The sequence below is a fragment of the Myripristis murdjan genome, chromosome 7 (genome assembly GCF_902150065.1).
Source record: "Myripristis murdjan chromosome 7, fMyrMur1.1, whole genome shotgun sequence".
In the NCBI taxonomy this organism is placed as follows: Eukaryota; Metazoa; Chordata; class Actinopteri; order Holocentriformes; family Holocentridae; genus Myripristis; species Myripristis murdjan.
This window is the reverse complement of record NC_043986.1, coordinates 11,013,050-11,038,208: the sequence shown is the minus strand read 5'-3', so window position 1 is coordinate 11,038,208 and position 25,159 is coordinate 11,013,050. Positions and strand designations below refer to the sequence as shown.

At 41.8% G+C, this 25,159-nt stretch overlaps 1 protein-coding gene and 2 long non-coding RNA genes across 3 annotated transcripts; 2 read left to right on the top strand and 1 right to left on the bottom strand.

The window, feature by feature from the left end:
• Positions 1 to 1,302: 1,302 nt before the first annotated feature.
• LOC115362144 (uncharacterized) lies at positions 1,303 to 2,207 on the top strand. The gene is made up of 4 exons (XR_003928475.1): positions 1,303 to 1,407; positions 1,515 to 1,541; positions 1,795 to 1,817; positions 1,908 to 2,207. It is a non-coding gene; the product is annotated as an uncharacterized LOC115362144 (long non-coding RNA).
• A 1,393-nt stretch (positions 2,208 to 3,600) lies between these two features.
• Positions 3,601 to 5,616, bottom strand: LOC115362277 (uncharacterized). Its single transcript, XR_003928484.1, has 4 exons — positions 5,493 to 5,616; positions 5,270 to 5,403; positions 4,240 to 4,327; positions 3,601 to 4,058 (listed from the first exon to the last, which is right to left on the bottom strand). It is a non-coding gene; the product is annotated as an uncharacterized LOC115362277 (long non-coding RNA).
• esyt1a (extended synaptotagmin-like protein 1a) lies at positions 5,360 to 24,966 on the top strand. Its single transcript, XM_030056135.1, has 32 exons — positions 5,360 to 5,443; positions 6,185 to 6,615; positions 7,999 to 8,040; positions 10,504 to 10,638; positions 11,010 to 11,083; positions 11,295 to 11,367; positions 11,470 to 11,559; positions 11,673 to 11,728; positions 12,181 to 12,301; positions 12,514 to 12,690; positions 13,211 to 13,293; positions 13,480 to 13,528; positions 14,101 to 14,190; positions 14,280 to 14,375; positions 14,457 to 14,528; positions 14,628 to 14,714; positions 15,018 to 15,167; positions 16,348 to 16,530; positions 17,252 to 17,428; positions 17,524 to 17,606; positions 17,735 to 17,783; positions 17,898 to 17,987; positions 18,861 to 18,956; positions 19,184 to 19,255; positions 19,357 to 19,443; positions 19,651 to 19,797; positions 21,097 to 21,239; positions 21,467 to 21,562; positions 22,855 to 22,986; positions 23,096 to 23,201; positions 23,350 to 23,399; positions 23,832 to 24,966. Exons 2-32 carry the CDS (start codon positions 6,289 to 6,291, stop codon positions 23,857 to 23,859), a joined length of 3,261 nt encoding a protein of 1,086 aa, XP_029911995.1. The 5' UTR covers positions 5,360 to 5,443; positions 6,185 to 6,288; the 3' UTR covers positions 23,860 to 24,966.
• The last annotated feature ends 193 nt before the right edge of the window (positions 24,967 to 25,159 follow it).

Genomic DNA, 25,159 nt, shown 5'->3' with positions numbered 1-25,159 from the left:
CACTGTACAGTGCATTCAGAAAGTATTCAGACCCCCTTCACTTTTTTAACTTTTGTTATGTTGCAGCCTGATGCTACAGTCGTTCACACTCATTTTTTCCTCATTAATTTATACTAAGTGAAAACACAATTGTAGAAATGTAAACTTATTAAAAAGGAAAAACTGAAATATCACATTGAAGTATTCAGACCCTTTGCAACAACACTTGAAATTTAGCTCTGGTGCCTCCCATTTCTCTTGATCGTTGCTTGATTAGAGTCCACCTGTGGTAAATTAAATTGATTGGACATGATTTGGAAAGGCACACACCTCTCTATAGAGGGCCTCACAGCTGACAATGCATATCAGAGCAAAAAACAAAGCCATGAGGACAAAGGAACTGCCTGCAGAGCTCATTGACAGGATTGTTGCAAGGCACAGATCTGGGGAAGGCTACAAAAAAAATTTCTGCTGCACTGAAGGTTCCCAGGAGCGCAGTGGCATCCATCATTCTCAAATGGAAGAAGTTTGGAACAGCCAGGACTCTTCCAAGAGCTGGCTGCCCGGCCAAACTGAGCCATCATGGGAGAAGGGCCTTAGTAAGAAAGGTTACCAAGAACCCGATGGTCACTCTGACTGAGCTCCAGATCAGAGATCCTGTGTGGAGACGGGACAAAGCTCCAGAGGGACAACCATCAGCGATCTGGGCTTTATGGCAGAGTGGCTGGACGGAAGCCTCTCCTCAGTGCAAAACACATGAAAGGGGGTTTGCAAAAATAAAACAAAACAAAACAAAAGCAGCCGAAGGACTCTCGGACTGTGAGAAACAAGATTCTCTGGTCTGATGAAACCAAGATTGAACCGTTTGTGCCTCAATTACAAACGTTATGTCTGGAGGAAACCAGGCAGCGCTCATCACCTGCCCAACACCATCACAACAGTGAAGCATGGTGGTGACAGCATCATCAACTAAGTTCTGAGTAAAGGATCTCAATATATTTCATTTCTTTCTTTTTAATAAATTTCCAAAAATTTCTACAGTTCTGTTTTTACTTTGTCATTATAGGGTACTGAGTGTAGATTAATGAGAGAAAAAATGAATTTAAACGATTGTAGCATCAGACTGCAACATAACAAAAGTGCAGGGGGTCTGAATATTTTCTGAATGCACTGTGTGTATCTAGATAATATACATTTAAATGCGCACATTCAGTATTCATATGTATGGATATCAGAAAAAAACACAGAAAACGTGGAGAAAAACACAATTTTCTCCACGTTACTGCATTTAGTTGTGAACTACATTTTAGAAAGGAAAAAAACCTTCATTTCCCATGATCACGGCGGGCCAATGACAATGACGTACAACTGGCTATAAATATCAAGTCGCGGAAAGATGACGTTCTTCTGGGGGACTGTTCCGCTGTGGTAGGTGGAAGCTGCCGTCTCGTAAATGTTTGCATCTGAATCCAAATAAATCCTCGTCTTTTTTAATCCATCTGACTAATCCATCACAATCCACCTTCTCTTTTCAGACAAGCCTCCTCAACATGAGAGCCAAGGTACGCGTCTGCTCATTTGAAAGAGTAAATCTTTGCCGTGATGCTAGTCGGCTAGCTAACAGTCCTAGTAGCGAGAAATGCACTGTAATGTTAATTTTTGCCTTTGAACACTGGATAAACGTGAATATTCTTGCTTTTCTGTGTCTGCGCTTAAGCATTCATTCGTATTTACTTGAAAAAATATGACAAGTGTGTATGCATAAAATGTGTAAACTGCCATAATGTCGCTAACATTGTCTCTCCTGTGTTTCAGTGGAGGAAGAAGCGTATGCGCAGGTAAGCGTGTGTCCACTGTTTATTTGGGAAGCCATAATAATTACTACAGTGATGTTACTCCATGCTGTTTTGGATTTTAATTAATTGCAGGCTGAAGCGCAAAAGGAGAAAGATGAGGCAGAGGTCTAAGTAACCTGCCGTGGCCGCGCCGTCACGGGCTGTAAACACAGCCGGAGTCCAGCGGCCTCCCCGGGGCCAAGTCTGAGCCCGGTGGCCCCTGAGTGAACCTGAGGGAGCGGAGCCGCTGTCTGAGAACTGGAGAGCCGGTTCAGCAACACCTGGACGGACGACTGGCCCTCTGGGGCGTTCTGGACTTTGTTCTTAACTCCTTGTCTTCATCGTTTTATTTTTGTTTATACTTCGATTAAAGGTTTTGGGTTAAAAAACTAACCTGATGTGTCTGTGTACTTCACTGAATCAGCTATAGGCATAATTTACACATTCATGGCTTCTGCTGGCAAGCTATGATGGGTCTGGAGTTTTGCAGGTGCTGTCAAAGTTAGTATTTTGGTGACTTCATGCTTTATGTAGTGCCTAATACATATAAAGTGTTATCACAAATTAAAGAGGGGTTCCATAATGACATGCAAACACCATGGCAATTTCTTAGTTTGCCATGCTGAGACAAAGCATGGCAAACTAAGCAAAGATATGTGTCATACTTAATTTGGTCTTAAGTGGGTCAGCTAAAATGTGGTGAACATGATTCAAGTCACCACTTAAAAACAACACTGGGTTATGATTTAAATTCACTCAGTAAAACTAATTGGGTGAAATGTCCTTGGCATTCCTTAAGTCTTTGTGTTCATCCCAAAAGTTTCTATGTCAAATCCTATATCTTCGACACCTCTTGCATTGTGCTTGGAGGACAGAAGGCTTAAGGGAAATTTTGTTTTTGTTGAGTTGTCAGGTTTATTTATTTATTTTAAGAGTACAGTAATTGCATCCTGTCAAGTGCATACTGGTCTTAGACCTTGCGGTACTATTTGACAAGTCTATTCAAAGCCCTTGGCAGGAAATCTTCATCAGCAGTTCATCCTCAGACCTGGCATGTGCGTCTGCAGGAGGAAGCCATGGGAAAAATTTCTCTTGAGAGCAGTTCATGTTGATGTACATGCCCTGACTTGGCTGTGTGTGTGTATGCAGGTATCTTTGTACAGCTGCTCAGTCTCAAGCAACAATTCACTTATATGTCTTGTTTTAAGTCCTTGAAATGGCTCCAATATACCTTTCTGTTCTCAGCTGAGGTGATTTACAAGCAGGCTGTGGCTAGAGGGCACTTTATCACAGGACACAGCGTCGATCTGTCTTTTACAGCCTCAGTCACTTCCATTTGCACTCGTACCCGGATGAAACTGAGAAGAGAGTTCTGCTTTGAATATGACCCCATATAAATGCAGTGCAATACCCAAATGAATCAAGACGTCTCTTTGAGTAAGACATGCATATGTCCCTGCACAAGGAAGCAGATGCAGTTATTATAGCCTGACCAAGATACAAAAGTGAAGTCTTAGAATAGATTTTTTTTTTCTTTTGCCGTGGACACATTGCAGGAAACTGGTGAAACTTATGTGGATGACTTACGCGCAGTTATCCCTGCAGAGGGAGCTGCAGTGAAACAAACTGTCTCACACCTTCAGCAAGCTGACTTAGTGTAATATAAATCTTGATATCTCTGGTGTGAATAATTGGGATACTCAGATACAGGTGATATGGTAACAGGCAATTTTACTGTATGTATTCCTTTCACTGTGGTCTTTAGAAGTGCCTTGTGTCCCAGTAGTGGGCAGAATGTCAGCCGTCCACCTCCTGGCACTGCCCACAATTAACCAGAGGACATATCCTAGACAAATAAATGATGTAACTCAATGGGCACAAGCCAAACACTGCCCTGATCGCTTATTTTTTTTGTAAAGGGCAGACACATTCTGTATTTTAGAAGGTTATCCAGCAGACAGACTGTGCCCACAATAGCCAGCAGTGACATTGGAGACTCATCTGGACTTAATGCAATCACAAAGACAGACCAGGAGCGTATCGGCTGTAGGTAAGCAGGCCCACAGCTCACCAGCCCACTGAAGAGGCTAATAATTCAGGAATACCTGGTTTCTGACATTGCTGTGATGAGCACAAGGGTCACAGGTTTTACTCTTACATGCTTCACCGAGCTGTCCTCTTTGCTTAAACTCGATCTCTATGTTGTAGCCTTGGATCACTTTGCAACATGCATCAACATGCCCTCTGCAAATAGTTAAAGTTAGAGATTAGTCAGAATGGTGTTGGTACATCTCTATTATCATCTTACTAAGAAGGGAAAGCAAGGACATTATTTAGTTAATAATGTAGGTTTCCTGTATAGTGAAAAGGTAAATTAATGATGATTTATACACGTTTGCATTGCTTTAATGCTGAAAGCACTTACCCTGAGTTTGAACTTTGATCTTCTTCCAAAGAAGCAAAAACACATCATTCCCTTATGACTGCCACTTCTGCTTCTTGTTTCTGGATAACTGAGAGAGAGGGAGAAAGCAGATGTTTTCCATTGCCCAAAAGTTGCATGACTCAGATCTGATGATCTTGGTTGTGTGTGATATGCACGTGTTCTAAGTTTTTCAACAGGCATGTTAAAATGAGAGCAAAGAGGGTTTGTGGTTGTATAGTGTGGGCTCTGAGCCAGTGGCTGAGTTTAGTTTGGTGGCAGCTACAGAGTCATTACTGTCACACAGCATGATAACAAACAACCTGTCCTGCGGTCAATGGAGAGAAATTACCAGTCAACATGCAGAGGATCTCATCAAACTTGTTTTTTTCTCTCATCATTAAAGGTTTATTCATGACTAATAGATGTATTCTTATTTATTCTATATGAGATAAAGAAATAATTACAGATTGGCTGGCATTCCCCGTGTAAAGCCCCTTTATCTGCTGCCACACAGCACATGACGCTCTTTCAGAAGCACAGTTCAGAGTTTCATTTGCACAATCGCCATGCATGGTTTTCACAAAAGAAGCTGATGGTAAAGTTATTTTGAGAGATATGAGACGACCAAACTGTGCGCTGGTGACGGGCCAGGTTTCATATTGCGCTAAAGACTTAAAGGGGGATGCCACTCATTTAAAACAATATATATTTAGGTAACCTTTATTTTACAGCCCACTAATTACCAGGTATTTAGCGTATTAGGAAAAAAAGTTGGAAACACAAATCACTTACTGGAAAATTATCTAAAAGATGGATTGCAAGTATGTTAAATAACCTTCCTGGTGGCTATTTAGGAACTTATCCTTGGTAAGTGGATATTAACAGTTTGTTATTACCAGGAAATACTAAGAGATAACTTGGCAATTAGAAATTACTGGAAACTGAACTGTAAGTGCAAGAGAATACCCTTTTGAAGCCTATTTGGAAAGAATATGGCATACCAAAAACGGGTTATTTGATCAAAATTCACCTTTGCTTCTTTCTTTACAGCCTGGCTGGTGAGCAGCTCTCCCAGCTGTATCCAAGTAACCAGGGAGAGATTAAAACCCTTTTCGCTGCCAGGCAAAGGAACAACTTCCGTCCAAAAACAGGTGGCGTGGAAACCTGCAGGATGAAGTAAACACAAATGATCGATTTTTATATGGTCAGTAACCATTTCAGGTCAGCCTGAGCCGCAGATTTGAGCTGTTTACCTGCTGCGTTTACTGGTGCGTAAATATCGCATTAGTGGCAGCTGGCGCATCCGTGATAGCAGGCCTGTTTGTGGGTTAGGGTGAAGTCGTAGCCACTGCTGGTTGTGCCTCTTGCCCATTTCCGTGTTTCCCACTGAACTTGTGCAAAGCTGAAATTTCTATCAGGGAGCCTGTGGGTGCTGGAGGGCTCTGTCGTAAAAGCTGCTGCAGTGTGCTGAGCGCTTGCGCTTATGTGGGCAGGCACCGGCGTTTTGCTTATGTAAAAAAAAGATAACGGGGAGAAAAAGAGCATATCCGTTACATTGATACTAACGTACATAAGGTTTACTGATTTCCCTGATTTGCATGCCACACTGCTGTGAATGGCTTGACTTCATATCGGGTGTCTAGTTGAGGGGAAATCTCCATTTTACAGTGGTACAGTTCAAGCACGATACGCTCCGCCCGCGTTACTGACGCTACAAGTTAATTCTAGGGTTTAGTTTTCTACTGGATTTCATGGGAAGGAGGGATTGAAGCTGAGTCCGCCCTCGCAGGTTTTGCGTCCTGCTTGCTGTCGCTGTGAATAAGCTGTATACGCAAGTGACCCACGGAATATTTTAGTGCCCCGCAGCGCTGTTGGAGAGCGCAGCGGTCCACAAACGAAACCATGAGCTGTTAACCAGTCGACGATCTGTCGATGTTTGCCACAGGAACACGCTGGTAAGGTTTCTCCGGCGCCCGCCGAATAGACGCAGCCGCAGAGGAGCTGAAGGCCACCGGAGCCAGGGAATCCAGAGAAAAAAAGCCTCTTGCGATGCCACCCGCTGATGCAGAGCCGAGTATGGGCAAAGAGAAGGGGGCTGCGGACTCGGCCTCGCCTGCTCATCCACCTGGAGAACGGGCGGTGAGCGTCTTGTGGTCCTTCGGGAAATGCCTAGGCGCGCTTTTACCGGTGTACCTGGCCGGGTACTTTGGGTTCAGCATCAGTATCGTCCTGTTCGGCCTGATGATCTACATGGGTTGGAAGCACAGCCGACTGGACAAAGTGATGAGGCTCAAGTCTGCCATGTACCTTTTGGAGAACGAGATGGAATTCACCACCGCGAAGGTCTTCAGGACCAAAAGAGACCTACCGCCATGGGTAAGGAGTGGGTTGAGCTGTGCTGGCATGGTCATGGTCATTATCTGCAGGGTTTTTTTTTTTTTTTTTTTTTTTTTTTTTTTGTCATTTCTGTCAGGTTGCAGCCACTACAGTACCGCATGGGATGAAATACATGATACCCAGTCACACTGCTGCTGCATCTCCATCCACTGGACAGAGCTGTGTGTCACCGCCTACATGTTTAATAATCTAATTCATGTCATGTCTCATTAACTAGCTCTTGTGTTTTATTTGAATGATTGATCTAAGTGAATCCTCTCTGTATGAACGCGCGCACACACACACACACACACACACACACACACACACACACACACACACACACACACACACACTCATACAGAGAGAGAGAGAGAAGAGAGACTTTCTTTGTGGTAACCTGCACCAGTAAATGCGTGACTGTCGTGACGGACTTTTTGCTCATTACATTTTTTCTCCTGTCCCTGGCAAAGTCTATATTTGGACATTCCTAATGTGCAGTGCCTGGGGAATTAGTCTGAACCTCTGCCACTCTGAGGAATGTGAATTATAACATGAGACCACGATGAAGTCTTCCTGGTGGAAACAATGAGCCTATGTTTGGGAGAGCTTACAGTAAATGTATTACAACTTAACAACTGATCAACAATTTCTTAGGAAGAGGGCACTTTATAGTCTGTGTGTGTATGTGTGTGTGTGTGTGTGTGTGTGTGTGTGTGTGTTTGTTCACTTCCCGTTTCACCACAGTAGAATTGCTCTTGACCTTATCTGGCTCCAAAAACATGATGACTCATAAACATCTTCGAGTGGAGAGCAGCAGAGACCAGGACCACCATATCAGGACACAAGAGACAAGAGAAAAGTGTGTGTGTTTGTGTGCCTGGGACATGATTGGTGTAATGAGGTTTCATGGCTGCCGTGATAATGAAGCGCTGTGCTCGATGGTTTTCTGAAATTTAATCAGTGACCAAAATGAAGAATTTGTTTCAGCGGTCAAGTGTGTGCTGGTGCACAAATACTGCTATCCAGTTAAATCCTGTTCAAGCTGGACTAACAGTACATGCATTAAATGTTACTCAGACTAAGAGTATCTTACTAGAACCACACACAAGTATACATGCTCTCTATGTATGTATGGAGTACAAGTACACAATTCAAGCACAGAAACACCTCAAATTTTTGAGACATGCTTGGTAAAAAATTTCATTTTACTCACCAATTGCAAATCTAAAAATGAAGTGTGGACTCTCAAAAATGCTCAGAAAAATACTGAAATAATGAATGAAGTAGTTACTTTCCAGCTCCCCTCACACAGCCACGTTACACTACCCTGTCATATTTGAAGTCTTAGAGAGTTCATGTTTGGCCTTTACTTGCCCACAGGTCAACTTCCCAGATGTGGAAAAAGTGGAGTGGCTGAACAAGGTACGTTTTTATCCTGTTGTATATGTGTGTGCATGTGTGTGTGTTTGCATGCTGCGAGGAGCTCATCATTTTTAAAGCTGCATCTCTTTTAACACACAACAATATAGATATGGTGCAGGCTTGCACTGATAACATTCATCTGATAGGGAAGAAAAGGAAATAACTAATGCTCGAATACCGAGATAAGGTGTTGCAGTTTTCCGTTGAGTAACTGCAAAAATATTGGCAATGCCTCATGTTTTATATGAAGGTAAACAGCACATGTGCAGACTTTATGTTTGCCCTGGATCCCTTTGGAGTCCCTTCATCAGGGCAGATTATCTACTGTTGTAATTAAGAGGCAGGGATAGTTGCTCGAATGATATCGCAGCCACTTTGTCTCTGTCACGACAGTAACCTAGCATCAGCACAGGGCAAGCGTGGGTGTGAATGCTAATACACAATGCGCCCTTCTGGTGGGCAAAAATGTAATGAAGTCTGTGACAAAAAAATCCACATTTTAGGAGGGTAAACTGCTGGACTCGTCTTCCACTGCCGCGCTCTCCGCCTAGGCTTCCTGACATGTGATTTGGGCTGCACGCACTCACCCCAGCCCCAACATTTCCTCACATTTTTATCATATCTGGCAACGTGCAGGAAGTAGTGCACACTAATAGAAGAGCTGATATGTAGTCTGTGAGTAAGGCAGCTTAGAAAGCCTCTCAGGATTTGCATTTTATGGACTGCACCATTCTTACCTGCATGTCCATAACTGTCTCATAAATAATGCATGGAACTGACCCTGCCGTGGCTCGTCAGAGGGAAGCATTAGCACCAGGAGCCCCATGAGGCGCTAGAGGTCCAGGTCAGAGGAATGGCATATAGATGATGAGAGTTCATACTCCTCTGTCACACCTCACGTCGAGATGCCGAAGGCAACACCACAGTGAGGATGAGGAGGGATAACGTTGATACAAAATGTAAATGTTTTGCATGAGATAAATCTGCACAAATGATGCATTACAGTATGTGTTCACTGATCAAATGAAAAAAATGTTGTTTATTAGTCCAATGATATGATAGGATATATTTTGTCTTTCTATCTACACATGTTTACAGAATTTCCCAAAAAGACTGATGCCAGAGGACATTGTTTATGATTAATTTACTAGACAACCATCAAGCATTGCATTATTGATGCCTCAGGTTGAGGTTTTCCTCACAGTTATATTATTGTGCTCAGTCAGAGGGGAGCCTTAGTTAACTCATTTTGAAAAGCAACTCCATCACTGTGCAAATAGCCTGCGGCTGCAGCTTTGTAATGTGTGTATGCCACAATCTAACATGCAACACGACCTGTTTGTCACTCACTGTAACCCTGTTGTAATAGTTAATGTTCTGCACAATACACAGTTACTGCCAGAGTCCTGACGTGAACGAGGAAGTCTGACCACATTACACTAACTTCCTGTCACTGGCTTCCCATTCATGCCAGGGCAGATTTCAAGATTTTTATTGACATATATAATTCTACATGGGCCTGCCTGTCTGACTTCATTTCAATTTACAGATGTGTGTAAATTGAGATCTGTGATCTCAAAGTGCTGGATGACTAGATGTTTCAAGAGTTAAAACGACGTCCGCTCTCCTTTCCTCTGGAGTGGTCTACCTGCACAAACCAGGGGGGCAAACCCTCTTGATACCTTTAAAACAAAACTACCCTGATCCGTTTTCTTTAATTCATGGATCATTTCTTTTTGGTTATTGAAGGAGGCTCAGGCTCTGCCTTCAGGCTGCCTCTGGTCATAGTTTAGTTTAGTGTTTGCCAGGTTAGATGCCCCTCACACTCACTCTTCTTCACTTTCCTCTCCACTTTCAGTTTTGATCGTGTGGTTTTCTGTTCTCCTCTGTCTCCTCTGTGTGTGTGACTGGTTTGTGTCCATGTTTCACTGCATGGATGTGGCTCCCATCTTTAGGTCGGCAGCCCCTGTTAATTTTGCTGTCCTTACTTTGTCTGCCAGAGTGTTTTCTTCTGCATTATGACTATAATGTTTGCAATTAGTTCACTGGGTCTTTGTCAAGATTTCTTCCATTTTTCCCTGTTCCACCTTGGGGGTATTTTGGGGAGTTTTTTCTTGTCCACAGGATGACGCCAAGGGGCGTCATCCTGTTTTGTCTGTTGTAAATTAATGACTTGAGACAGTTAACAGTGATATGGAGCTCTAAATAAACTTGTCTTGAACTTGTAAGAAAGGAAGTGCTTTTCAGTACATTATTACATAATTGCCTTTATATAATAAAGAACAGAAATACTTACATTTGAATGAGAACACAAACTCTATATAATGAATGATAAATCAGATCATTTTTGATTACTCAATGCATCCTCTGTATACTGTAATAAAACATATGACCTGATTTTCTCAGTGTCAAACTTCGCCAAAAAAGAGTGCATCAACACTTTTTTTTTCGTCTACCTTGCAGATCCTGCAGCAGGCTTGGCCTTTTGTAGGCCAGTATCTGGAAAAGTTGCTGGTAGAAACCATCGCCCCTGCCATCCGTGCTTCCAGCATTCATCTGCAGACACTCAGCTTCACAAAGGTCAACCTGGGAGACAAGGTATATGATTGGTCTGATAAAAGCAGCAGTTTGTACTATAAATATGCCCTGACCAAGAAAATACGCCGGAACCCAGGCTGTTACTGTGGTCTAAGCAAATTGGTCTTGGCAGATAAACTCTTACCTTCCTTACCAAGTTTACTAAAGTCTGGCTGGGTTTTTTTTCTTTTGGCAAGAGGCCCCAGAGGTCTGGTCATACAGGGCTAGGCTGTTCATTAATGGCATACAGACGGATGGCCCCTTTACAGTGAATAATAATGCTGTTAAGCCTCCTTGCTGACATGGTTTCACATTATCTTACGCAAACATTCAGATTGCATCTTCTTTATCAGTTTTATTTACTTGTTTAATCGCAGCCACTGTGTTCGCAGGCTATGAAGGTGGTGGGGGTGAAGGCTCACACAGAACATGATAAGAGACAAGTTCTGCTGGATTTGTATGTGAGGTATTGCATTTCATATTGTGGATATTGTACCAATCAGTCTAACTATAGATTAAACATTAAACAAGTATGACAAGACTTAGTTTGCTCCTATAACAAAGCACTATTATTTGCATAACGACAAAAAGAAAGCAGTTCTTACATAACTATACGCCTATTTCTCCCAGTTACACATTCATCCATTGTCTGATCTGTCCCCACTCTTTTCTTGCAGTTATGCGGGTGATGTTGAGATCAATGTGGAAATCAAAAAGTATTTCTGCAAAGCAGGGGTGAAAGGAATCCAGGTATTGGATGTGAAAAAACATTGCGAGATTCTTGCAGTATTTAATGAATCATTTTGACCTCAGAAAAGACGTGGCGTAACTCTTTTCTTTTTTTCGCTCTAGCTCCACGGGAAGCTGCGTGTGATCCTCGAGCCTCTTATCGGAGATGTGCCCCTGGTCGGAGCCATCACAATGTTCTTCATCCGCAGGCCCGTGAGTGTGGTGCCAGGGCACGAGCCTTTGATTGCAGTCAAATTGTGCACTGAATTATAATTATTATCCAAAGCCTGCACTCACTCGTATCTCTCTTTCATCTACTCCCAAAGAAACTGGACATTAATTGGACTGGGCTGACCAACTTGTTGGATATCCCAGGGTTGAAGTGAGTTCATGGAGTAGAGCTTTGAATCCTAATCTCTAATAGAACTTAATATATTGTTGGTGTTTTCTACTTGTATTTATTCAGCATGTAGTATTAGGACTCCATGCTTCAATAATAAGGTAGATTTAAGAAAATACAATTAAAATATTGTCAGAGGTGTGTTTTGTCGCTGAAATATCAGACCCTCCCCTGGCAATAATTTTGATGACAGTTTGTCATTCTTTTTTAATTGTATTCGCCCTGTTGGTGGCGTTAACCAACATGATTTCACAGAAAAATGTCATCATCTTTAGCCAATGGTTGCTACCTATTGGCGACATTATTGAGAATCTGAATATCATGTTTTTGACGCATGTTCACGGGGTCAGCAGCTGTAGTATATAGCCTCTATTTGTCTGTATGTCTGTCACATCCTTGTGTGTCTCCAACGCCACCCTTGCATTCATCTGCAGTGCCATGTCGGACACTATGATAATGGATGCAATAGCCTCCTACCTGGTGCTCCCCAACCGTCTCACTGTCCCCCTGGTGGCCGACCTGCACGTTGCGCAGCTCCGCTCCCCTCTCCCAAGGGTAACTGTCTCAATAATGAATGGCCTGGAGAGACTCTGACCCACACTAGACAGAAGCAGATCGGTCTCAACATATATAAGAGGACACATAGATTCAAAGCCACATAGCCAATCCACACAGTGAAAACGTGCACCAGTGGACCAAGTTTGTCGACTAAGATTTGGATTTTCCCTGTGTGTGTATGCCTGCGTGTCTATGTTTGTGCATGCCAGGGAGTTGTGCGTATCCACCTGCTGGAAGCGGAGGACCTGACTGCCAAGGACACGGTTATCAAGGGTTTAATCGACGGGAAGTCTGACCCGTATGCCGTGCTCCGCGTGGGAACCCAGACGTTCACCTCGCATCATGTGGACAGCAACCTGAACCCCCAGTGGAGGGAGATGTATGAGGTGAGACTGGTTGGGAGGGGGTAAAATACACTGTTTAACTGAGCTGACAAAAGAATCCGTTGTTGAATATTAGGCTTTGAACAGGCCTGAAAATGCTGTATGTTCCACAAAGTTGTGCGCCGACTATTAGAGCTTGCTGTTGATGTGTTTGTGTCCTTGCTTCATAGGAATTTCACCAAGTCTTTGGTGGTAAATATGTCACCGGCACATTGGTGTTAAACAGTTTTGGGGAGATGGTATCTGCAGCTGCAATAACAGGAAGCTGTGGTTTCAGCAGCAGTGGACTTGCACAAACTGTGGGCTCACAGAGGCACATGTGCCTGAAACCCAAATTAAAATTTGAGCCAAACAGTGAATAGATATTTAACTCTCGATTTGTAGCTAGCAGTCAGACCTTTATGCCATTGTGACGCTGTTTGCATGTCCTTGTGTTATTGTGTCATTTGTGCTTGTACCTATATTTGTATATTTGTTGTGCGTACTGTGTATTTGTCCGTTTATATGTGTGTGTGTGTGTCAGGTGATTGTCCATGAAGTACCTGGTCAGGAGTTGGAGGTGGAAGTGTTTGACAAAGACCCAGACCAGGATGACTTCCTGGGGAGGTAGCTCATTCATTCTCACTCATTTACACCGTCTCTATGTGCTCCTCGTGCCATCTCCATTTCTGCAATTGCCATGCTGGGCCATGATGCTGTTTTTGAATTTTGAACGTCCTTTTCTCTCTGTCTCACGGTCCCCGCTCATGTTCCCGCTCTCGCTCTCTTCCTCTCTCTTTCTCTTTCTCTCAGGGTCAAGGTGGACCTTGATATTGTAAAGAAGGCTAGAGTTGTGGATGATGTGAGTAATAATATTCATATTTAATTTTTTATGAAACAGAGTCACACTCCAGTCCTCATGAATGCCTTTTTAATGTTTTTTTTTTACATTTTCAAATATAAATGAGAAATAAAAAATAGTCAAGGAGATTTTAGTGCAACTCCATTTCATACATTGTCATCTAATATATCAAATAATGCACCGACAGTGAGTGCATGGTAGCCATAAGAAGATGATGAATTTTAACATGAAGCATATTTAATTTTTGGACAGGATATTTTATACTGTCTTTATTTTTTCACTCCCCTCTCAATGACAAGGTTGAAACCTTCTGCTGTTTAAACAACACATCCAAGAATACAATTACTGCAGTGTCTGTCTGGCTCTGGAGGGTATCTCAGTAGTCATAACAAAGAACCTGAACAGCTCCCAAGACTGCAATAATCCTGTGAGCATGTGGCATGCAGATCCCATGTCTCCTCGTGATCGGCTCTGATCTCGCCATCTTCCACCCTGTCGTCCAATCCAGACTCATTAAAGTCAGCCAGATGAGAACAATATGTATTTAATGACCGCTCTGTTTCTGCCAACAGTGGTTCAATCTGAAGGACGTCCCATCGGGCAGCGTTCACCTCAGGCTGGAGTGGCTCTCTCTGCTGCCCTCTGCTGCCAGGTTGAGTGAAGTGAGTCGGAATTTTTTTTTTACCCCCTGGATTGTGGCTCATTGGTCCTTTTCTCCATTTACTCTTTACTCTTTTCTTTCTTCCACCAGGTGATCCAGAGGAACCAGAACCTGACCAGTAAGACAGCCGATCCTCCCTCCGCTGCCATCCTAGCCGTCTACCTTGATCAGGCTCAAGAGCTGCCTGTAAGAGCAATGCTGTTTAAGGCTTTTGTTGTGCGGTCCATGTTGAATTTCCATCTCATTAGAATATTTGATATGTTTCAGATGAAGAAAGGCAACAAGGACCCCAGCCCGATGGTTCAGCTTTCCATCCAGGATGCAACCAAAGAGAGCAGGGTGAGAAGCAAATTCCAACTATCTTGATATCTTAATTAATACCTTTAACCAAACTCTTGTGTATAAACACGATGAATCTTTTCCTTCTGTCCTCCCCAGACTTGCTATGGAACCACCAACCCCGTGTGGGAGGATGCCTTTACCTTCTTTATTCAGGATCCTCGTAAACAGGACATCGATATTCAGGTACATTACTGGACTGAAAAGGACTCTATAGTGCAATTTATCCTGCTATAAAACATTCACATACAAGTGCCTCCCAGATGTCACGGTGATTACTACACTAAATAGCTTATTGATTTTCCCTCCAGTTTCAATTGATCTTCCCTCTGATTTTGTATAAATCACTGTATAAACTGGGTGCTCCTGCCGCTCTATCAAATTACCCGTACTCTTACTCCATTTATAACACTTGACCATAATGACATTTGGTTTTCCTGCTGTGCTTTTCACCCTAATTCCATGTCGTCCACTCCCGCATTCCTGTAGGTGAAGGATGATGACCGCGCTCTGGCCCTGGGCAGCCTGACCATCCCCCTGTCCCGTATTTTGGCAACCCCTGAGCTCACCTTGGACCAGTGGTTCCAGCTGGAAAATTCTGGTCTCGCCAGCCGCATTTACATCAAAATCGTTCTTAGGGTGGGTAAGACTTGCACGCTTGTTTGTGCATCCTTATGCATGCAGAGTGGCAAATTTAATAGAGAGAATGTCCTTCAGCTAGAACATTCAGTGCAAGTCTGGTTTTAGCAAACATCCACCATGCTCAAGTGTCCATGAGCAAGAAGCTTAAGTCTCACCGGCCCCATAGGCCATGTAGCAAAAAGCAATTTAAAAATACTGAATAATAAATATTTAAATTTTGATATTATGCATGCAGGTTTCTGCTCTTTTCCATCCATGAACAAACTCACAAACAAACTTTGCTTGTTTTTGTTCATCGACCACATTTTAGAGAACCATCTCGCACATGTTGCAGAATCACATGACCATAGTGTTGTGTGTGTGGAATATCCTGTTGGTTTTAACACAAAAACTGTGGGTGACACACACACACACACCCACACACACACACACACACACATACAGATGCACAGGCACAGACATTTGTATTACTACACTTCAGAGGGACTTCTTTTTACATATTCTCAATTTCTTATTTCTTTATATATTGTTTTAATATGATTGTAGGATTAAAGCACATATTATTAATGGTACATAATGCACATACTTTTTTTTTTTTTTTTTTTTTTCAAATTTCTAATGCATATATTTTTATTGCCTTTCCTGTTTCTTGTAATTTCACTTATGCTTATATGTTGAGAAGTTGAGCAACTGCAACTGCCCCAAATTCCCCCCAGGGATCAATAAAGTATTACTGATTGTAATTCTGATTCTGACTGACTTCATTAGTTTCCTAACATTAACCCTCTTCAGTTCATGTCTAAATTTAAGCCTTATCCTCATCTAAGCCTAATCCTGTTTCAAACCTTAAGCACTCAACTAACCTTAAGCATAATCCTTGACCCAGTGCAAAGGTAATCCTAATTCTAATCTTAATTGATTGTTTCCAACATTTCTGTTAAATCCGGCGCTTCATTAGTTACTGTTGCTATGTCTGAGCGACCTTTTTACTGTCTTATGTTCTCGTCAAGCATCATACAGTACTGTCAGGCTTTCACATTGTCACACTGGTGTTGCTCTGTGGAATGCTTGTTGGAGTGGAAATGTCAGAGGAAATAGCACCTAGAGGTTGATAATACGCATGAACTGCTGCATCCATCCGTCAGTTACTATTTTACGCTCTTCTCCTCTTTCCTAGGTGTTATGGTTAAATGAGGAAGCCACTCCTACAACTCCATCCCCGCGACCCTCAGGCAGCGGGTCGGTGCTCGGTCCTGAGGGAGTTACGTCGGAGCTCAGCCCTGGGGGCGTCGGCGGGGCAGCTAAACCTCAACCCACCCGACCGCAGCACACCACCCCGGACCCAGAGTTTGCAACTGAGGTGAGAAACGGTCACACAGAGCTGTCACACACACATGGTGAAATAACACTCCCTGTCCTTCGTGTGCCCCATTCATTGATTTGGTTGACTTGAAAACTGCACAAATCATGTATAAAGTAAATAATAACATGCTTCCAGAAAGTATGCAGAAGATGTTTCAGATCAGAGTGAGTAAATATCAACTGAGAGGGATTTGTATGTTCAAAAAAACAAAGGCAAGAACAAATGTAAAACAAAGATGTATAACAGTAAAAGGTGTAAATTTATGGAATAATTTAGAAATAGAAATGAAATTATGTAATACACTTAATAGATTTATAAAGCTATTTAAAAATAATATTATCAGTAAATATAAAACAATATTATGAACACTAGTGTACTTATGAACTGCCTTGGGACCCTTTGTATGTATAATATACACATATTTTGTTTTTGTGTCTTTCGTTTACTTTATTTTATTATTTAAGTGAGCTGACAAAAGCTTAGTGTTGTAATAAGGATAGGCAAAATAAGCCAAGGCTTCAGCCTATACCTTTTTGGTCAGTGTTTATTTGTATATATCATATATTTGTTTTGGTTTTCCAGTACTGAAAGGAAATGAAATATTATTTATTGTTTAAAAATATGTGTACAAGATATTGTCTATTTATGTGTGTATTTGATTTCTGCAACTTGAAAATGACCGAAATAAAACATTCACTAATCACTAATCACTAATCAGGGAGTTCTGCGTATCCATTTGGTGGAGGCCCAAAACCTGATCGCCAAAGACAACTTCATGGGGGGCATGGTCAAGGGGAAGAGTGACCCCTATGTGAAGATCCGGGTCGCTGGTATCACTTTCCGCAGCCACACCATCAAAGAGAACCTCAACCCCATCTGGAATGAACTCTATGAGGTATCACCACTTTAAAAACCTGACATGTAGGTCATCTGTGGGATTATCAGGCCTTAGATTCTATTTTATGCCCATTTTTTTTCTCTTATTTGTAGATAATATTGACCCAGCTACCTGGGCAGGAGGTCCAGTTTGAGCTGTTCGACAAGGACATTGATCAGGATGACTTCCTCGGGAGGTGTGTCATCGTATTATGTAAACATTATAGGCAGCACAGCGTAACTGGCAGTAATGGTGAATGTAGCTGAGAGGCAATGTGCGAGTGGGAACTGAGAATGAAGGACTGACCGCGCCCTGTCTTTGCAGGTTCAAGCTAAACCTCCGAGACATCATCAGCGCACAGTTCATAGACACGGTGCGTGTGCAACATTGCTGAAATCTTGCGATCAGAGAAAACATTCACTGTTTTCACTTGTCACATTTCTTTGTATATCATAATACAGATATTTTGTGCCACTCTTGTTAACAGTGGTACACTCTGAATGATGTGAAGTCGGGCCGAGTTCACCTGGTGATGGAGTGGCTGTCCAGAGTCTCAGATCTACCCAGACTGGAGCAGGTTCAATATGTCTTCAATCTTCTGCCTTTTTTATCTTCTTTATTTATTTTAATCGTGTATTGAGTAAAATTGTTGAGAAAAGAATAAGGTGCATGAGGGCAATGAGGGTCTTAGAAGGTTTTAGGAGATTTTCGGCTTGTAATGGTGCACCATGTACGCTGGTGGAGTGGAAGCTTATGTTTGCAGATACAGGGCAATTGAATTATGGTATTTGTTTATGTTTGTGTGTTTGGTTTGTGGATAGTGGTGCAAAAGTGCCAATATGTATCAACTTAACCCCTTCAGACCTGCATTTTTTCTGCTGGGCAAAAAAAATTTTTTTTAACTGATTCTGACTCCTGACTCCTAAAAACGAAGTGGAAAAAACACATTTTTGCTAACTCGTGTTTTTTATAGTATTTTTTCATGTCCATTGCAATGGACATCAGACTTTGAAAAAGTCCTGTAAATTAACCATATGATGTATGTTCAAAATTACTTAAAATATTATCACTTGTAACAGTTACAATTATGCTGACAGAAAATGTGTTTGGCCATCATGAACATAAATTTATATTTTTGATTGAAAATGGGCACTGACTCCTCCCTCTCTGTAGTCGCTCAGCCATGCTTGTCTTGTCCGATATCTGTCACTCTCTCAGAGCGTGCTCAAAGTCATAACATGATTATGTTTGGATAATCAGGATCCCACCAGTAACCAGCATTACTGACATCATTCAATTACCCAGTATTTATTGGTTTAGAGACAGAAATATGTCATGTCCATTCTAATGGACGCAGGGTCTGAAGGGGTTAAAACTGCAGCCACACCTTTATTAGTTACACAATAACAACATATTTAAAAATTCCCCGTCCTTCTCTGTGTTTGTCCAGATCCTGCAGTACCACTCCCAGCAGTCCTACCAGAACAAAGTTGTGCCATCATCAGCTGTGTTGTTTGTTTATGTTGAGCGTGCCCACGGCCTTCCGGTGAGATCACAACTCTGATTCCTTTGGATTCTGTTTGTTTTATGGAGATGGGTATTTCCCTGCCCTAAGGAATGGAGGAGTGCAATACTGCTATGAACACTGCATCATGCAGTTGTCGCTGGGTGATCACCGATCATATTAAATCATTGATGATGTTATGTGTGTTTGAAATGTATTAGATGCCGTGTGTCTCTCAAGTGTACATCATTGTTTTTATATGTTCTTAGTTGAAGAAGAATGGAAAGGAGCCCAAAGTTGGAGCTGAGATTATCCTCAAAAGCACAATATACCGAACCAAGGTAGTGCGTCATATTTTTCCTACCAGAGCTCCTGTGTGCCAGAGAGTGAAACTTTGTTTGAGTAAACCGATACATTGTTCCTGTGTTGTTTCTTTCTCAAGATCTGTGAGCGTTCCACGTCACCACGATGGGATGAAGCCTTTCATTTTTTGGTTCGTGACCCAAAAGATGAAATGCTTACAGTCAAGGTGAGAGATGATGTCAACATCTGAATTTGTACTAAATGAGCCGGGTGATTGCAGGGCAGATGACATTCAGTCATACTGCTGATTATTAATGCAGTTGTTGATATGATTGTTTTTGTATCAAACCCAGGATTGCCTAAGGTTCAGTAATGCTGCAGCCTGAGGGTGTGTTGAATGTGTGTGTGTGTGTGTGTGTGTGTTTGTATGTAGCTCTCCCACAGCTGGGGCCAGGCTCTTGGCTCCGTGGTGCTTCCTCTCAGAGAGGTGCTGGGTGAGCCGGGCTTGTTGCTGGACCGCTGGCTCGGTCTGGAGGGAGCTCTGCCAGAGAGCCAGATACTGCTGAGGGCCACACTCAAGGTACTGACGTCACACCATGTGTGTTTTCTGTATGTAACCAAATACACAGTGTGTGTCCATGTGAGCAGTGTGTGAGCAGCATAATGGTGGTTGGTTCTGTGGTATTTTATCACTTGTGGCATCAGCTCAAGGGAATTTCCTACCAAAAGATCAGTATTGTAACATTGTTACTACGTTATGTTACAGAGTGCTGTAACAATAAAATACACTACTAGATACACACACGGTTCCCATGCACCATGAAATTTCTCTTAAGTCAGGGAATTTTGAAAAGTCCATTCCAGCTCAGAGTTTTGTAAATTCATGGAATATCATGGAATTTTAGCAGTTTAAAAAATCAGTAATTAGTTGTTCACCAAATTGAGGTTTCAATCTGAAGTGTTTCAGTCAACAAAAATAGTTATGTTATGTTTATATAGGTCATGGTAATTCAACATTTTAGCCATGGAAAGTCATGTCATATTTTTTCCAGACTCGATGACATGACATCAGGTTAACACCTGCACTGCAGCTACAAATGAGTTTAATGGCAGGAAGCGGTTCAGCTACTGACGGCATCAGTGGTGTATATCAGCATTTGGTGCCACTCAGAGTCAAACAGCAAGGGCTTCTTTTTAGATCCACCATTTGGCACTGATGCTCAACAGTCGTTTGAGGAGAAATTGCTTGTAGAAGTGGAAGACAACAGTTTCTGGTCTATTCAGGCTTTACTAAAGTGCAACACAGCAACAAGACATTCTGCATTTTGACCGTCACTGGCACCTTTTTTCTTGACTCCTCACTCTCTTGCTCTCATTATTAGTATAACCTTCAGCTGAGTACGACATGTTTATCCCTTGGTTTACCCCTTACTCACTTGATTCAGGAATTTTTCTGGAACCAAGAATAAATTGAACCAAGGCAGAATGAGGCAGATCAGCCACTAATATCAAGAAAATTACACAAATTCTGGAAACAATTTAATTAGCATTGGAAAGAAGTGGGATTATCTCATCCCCCGAGCTGATTTTTTCACTTGGTTAAAAGAAAAACAAGATTTTAACATCGAACAAGACTAAATTGCTTGTTGTTGTTGGGGTTGCAGTGTAGATGTGACAAGTTGATGAAAAATGGGTAGACCAAAAAAAAAGCGAAAGTACAACACTTCATCACAAAATATCTTCTGGAATACATTAAACATCACAGATTGAGACTGAACACTGAACAGTGCATGAGAGTGTCCAAGAGTGGATTTTTTCCCTCAGCAGCTAATAATAGCGGCCTTGTCGTGCTAAGCATCGACGTCCATGTGTCTCGCAGATCCTGGACACTCAGCTGGCGGTGTGTCGTAAGGCTCCGGGGGACACGTCTGACGATGTCAACGCAGAGGGCAGCTCCAATATTATCATCCCCAGATGGGACCCTGCGCATCTAGACCTCCGACACAGGACTGGCTTGTCCATGTGAGTCACACACACGCACTGGCATCAATGGCCCATTGTCTGGTTAATGCCTCTACTGTTAAGCGAGTTGTTGGCAAGCTTTCCTTATTGGCATGCTTTCTAATGCACTCCATCCTATAAAAATGCTGATTCTGAATGTCTAGTTCTGCTTTGTGTTTTTTTCTCATTATGTACTTGAAGTTGCTTACATGCACAAATTAATCGCATTTTCTGTGGTGTGTATTTAGAAGCGGTGATCATGGAAGTACAGCCGGCCAGGTGAAGCTTTCCATCGGCTATTCCACAGAGGAGAGCAGGCTTTTCATCGTTGTGTACTCCTGCAGGTCTGTATATGTTACCGTGCCTTTACCATTGAACGTTAAACCTGGAGCAGCTGGTGCCGCCCTGTGATGCAGGCATGTCACGACAGCTGAGACGAAAACCAGCGAAGTTATGTGGTTCTCAAAATCTGATTTGATCACCCCAGCGAAAACAGATATCTCATCTGCACTACATTGCTTTATTTAAAAAGTCTGTAGAAACATCAACAAGTAAACATGTCATGTATTTAAAATAATAAAACATACAGGCCGCATCAGAATAAGAAGTACGAGTTACAAGTGCAACATCGGCCTGCAGCCCTCAAGCAGAAAACAAAGCCGCCCAGCAAAATCCTAGTTCCAAATTAGAGGAAAAGTGTAGAATGTACCGCTGTAATCACAAAAAATAAATATACAATTATGTGCTTTTATTTTGATTTACAGTCCAGGAAGCATAACTGCACTTTTTAAGTGTTTCAAGCGATTAAACATTCAGGCAGAGTCTAGATTAGAATAATCTAGAATAATGGGACACGATATGCTGATGATACTATCACGATACTTGGGTGCTGATTCGATATTGTGGTAGTGTGATTCAATATTATGATGTATTGCAATTTTTTTAAATTAGTTTTCATGAGGCAGTGATGATCCTAAAGGTCACAATGGGTCAATTTATACAGTGACATCAAGTTTCCAAAAATGGTCTCACTACAATGAAATGGCTACTATGGGGTCTAACATCATCACACATGAATAAAACTTAGCTGATTGAATCCACAAAAGTCTTAGCTTTCCAGTCAAACCTAATTTATGGAACTCCAAGACAGTTTACGCCCCAGTCTGCACAAATACACTATTTTAGAAAAGGCAAAAATATTTTTTTATGAATTACCCTGTTCTCTGGGTACCAACAGGTCTCCCCATGTCTGCAAAAGGGAGATCCATGGGTACCCATTTTCATTCAGATATCTGGAGGTCAGAGGTCAAGGGACACCTTGACAGCCTATTATGACATGCCTGGTGCCAGTAGATTTCTTAGGTTGTCTAGTTTCACATACCAAGCTTTACTTTAAATCAATTCAGTAATAAAAAACTGATACATTTTGAAAAAAAAAAAAGTAAAAAAAGAATCACAATACTTGAGTGAATTGATTTTTTTCCCACCCCTACAGAGGGAAAGAATAGTGAAGTGATGCGACTGACACTAAAAACACTAGTATTGGTATTGTTTTCAGTTCTTTTTTGTATTGTACCTAAGTACTGAGTCTAGCGACATCCTTATGATGTTGTGAATGTAATCTGTGTACCGGCAGGGCCCTGGCAGCTTGTTCAAAGGACGGTGCAGACCCTTATGTGACCTTCGTTCTGCTGCCCGACAAGAAAGGCACCACAAAGAGGAAGACTGCCACCAAGAAGCGAGACCTCAACCCAGAGTTCAATGAGAGGTGAGAAAGGAAGCAAGACTACCCTTCCTGTGTCCCAAGTGTCTGGGGTTTTTACTGACTTTCCAACAATGCTGTGCGTAATTTCTGACTTTTGTTTCCCTTTCTGTAGGTTTGACTTTGATTTCTCTCTCGAGGAGTCCACGCAGAGACGACTGGACCTGTCAGTGAAACACAACGTCTCCTTCATGAGCAGAGAGAAGGAACTTATTGGCAAGGTAAACTGAAGCATCATCACTGTTGCCCACAATGCAGCGTTGTTCATTATCACTCGATCTCACATGCATGCCTGGGTGATGTAGTAGTGATTTTCGCCAGACATAAGGGCATGTGAGGTCATCCTTTGCTTTTCCTTTTTGTCCTCAGTTGCAGCTGGACCTGGACCAAATTGACCTCAAGACTGGTGTAACACAATGGTATTCACTGAAATAGCTTCTGACCAACACTGTATAATTTCTTGGAGTTGTAACAGATGTTAAAAGAATACCTCAACTTTTTGGGCTAGAAACCCTTTGTCCGATTTACCCAGGCTAAGACAAAATGTTCAAAACCATTTTCACCTCTGTACGTCCAGTGGTTCAGTTCTAGTGGGTAGCAATTTGTGTTAGCTTAGCATAAAGACTTGGAGTCTATGGGAATCATTAGCTTAGCTCCATCAAAATGAAAAAACAAACCTTATAATTCCGAAGCTGTCTTATATACACAGTGGCCAAGTTGGAAAAAGGATTTTTTTTCCCAAAATGTTGGAGTATTCCTTTAAATTTTCTTTTTTTGTATTTTATATTTTATTTTTTTAAATTCTGTTGTATACAGGGAAACAGCTGATATCTCTTATCTTTTTTTTTCAGGTACGATTTGGTACCAGAGACCAACTAGAAGAAAAGATGCTTGATCTCCAGTACGATATAACGTTGATTGTTGCTTCTGTGATTTGTCTGTGTTTTATTGTTTATTCAGCTTATGTGCAATTGGACCATCACTGAAGAAAAAAAAAATCCACAATAGCACAGCCCATCAGTATTTATGAAGACAGATTTGTCTTGTAGCTGATCATCCATAGTGTTACCTGTGCGGAGTCCATGCTTTCAGAGATGAAGTCTTCAGTATCTTCCGGCTGAATAGATATTTGATAATAATGCAACCATGTTGCAAAACGTACCAAGGTTATACTGTATATGTGCAAAAGCACTTAAAAGTCCTCTTCAGAGTTTAGTCACAAAAGGCCTTATGCTGTGATCACACTGATGTATTATTGATCCTAAGGTATGGCAATGTCTTATTATGGATTTACAGGATCTGCCTCGACAAACGGTGATTCTTTTGAATTTTATTTTTTACAAGCTAGAAACAATTCCCTGTATTCTGTTGTTTATATATGTTTATATTATTGCCTTATAATACTACAAAACTGTGCACAATTTTTCAGAGCGTTTACGCATTATGTTCCAGATGAAGTTTTTATATGTTTTAACCAGATATATCTGAAAGTTGCTTTTATAAATCAAGATCAAGTATTACAAACGTGGACCCTCACATTTGCCACTGAGAAAACAGATATGATACTGTCAGCAGAGTCTAAATCACTGTGCTTTTATGAAGAGCGAACTTTGATGATGTGGAAAACATCTCAGCTGCCCTAGTTCCCATGCTTAGTGTTTGTATGTGTTTGTAGTGCCAAATGCAACAGGATGATGCTGTATATGCCAGAGAGCCATGTTTATGGGTTATCTTCAAGCACAACAGGCCACTTACAGCTTATAAACTTAAGAAAAGCAAGCAAATACCTGGCAAAGCAGCCTTCCTGTCCCATTCCAACACTGTCACCAAAACCGCAAAAAGGCTTGAAATCTGATTTGTGGCAAGGGAAAGACGTAGCGTTAGTGTCTAGACTAAAGAAACTGCTGTGCTTTGACATAATTTGCAGATACCATCATTTGTCTGCTTTGAAGTAGCTGATTAAAGTTTGCACTCTTGAGAACCAAACCGGTGTCCTTTTTTGGTGTCCTGCACTAGTGTGGTGAAAGTCAAATCCAGAAAGCGTTGTGATTGTGAATCAGCCTGTAAAGTCCTGTAAAAGTTTATTTATTTTGTTTTGGGTTTTTTTTTTCATGTAATAATAGTGATTTGATGAATGAAATGTCATGGCTTGCCACCAGGTTGCGATAAAGTGCTGACA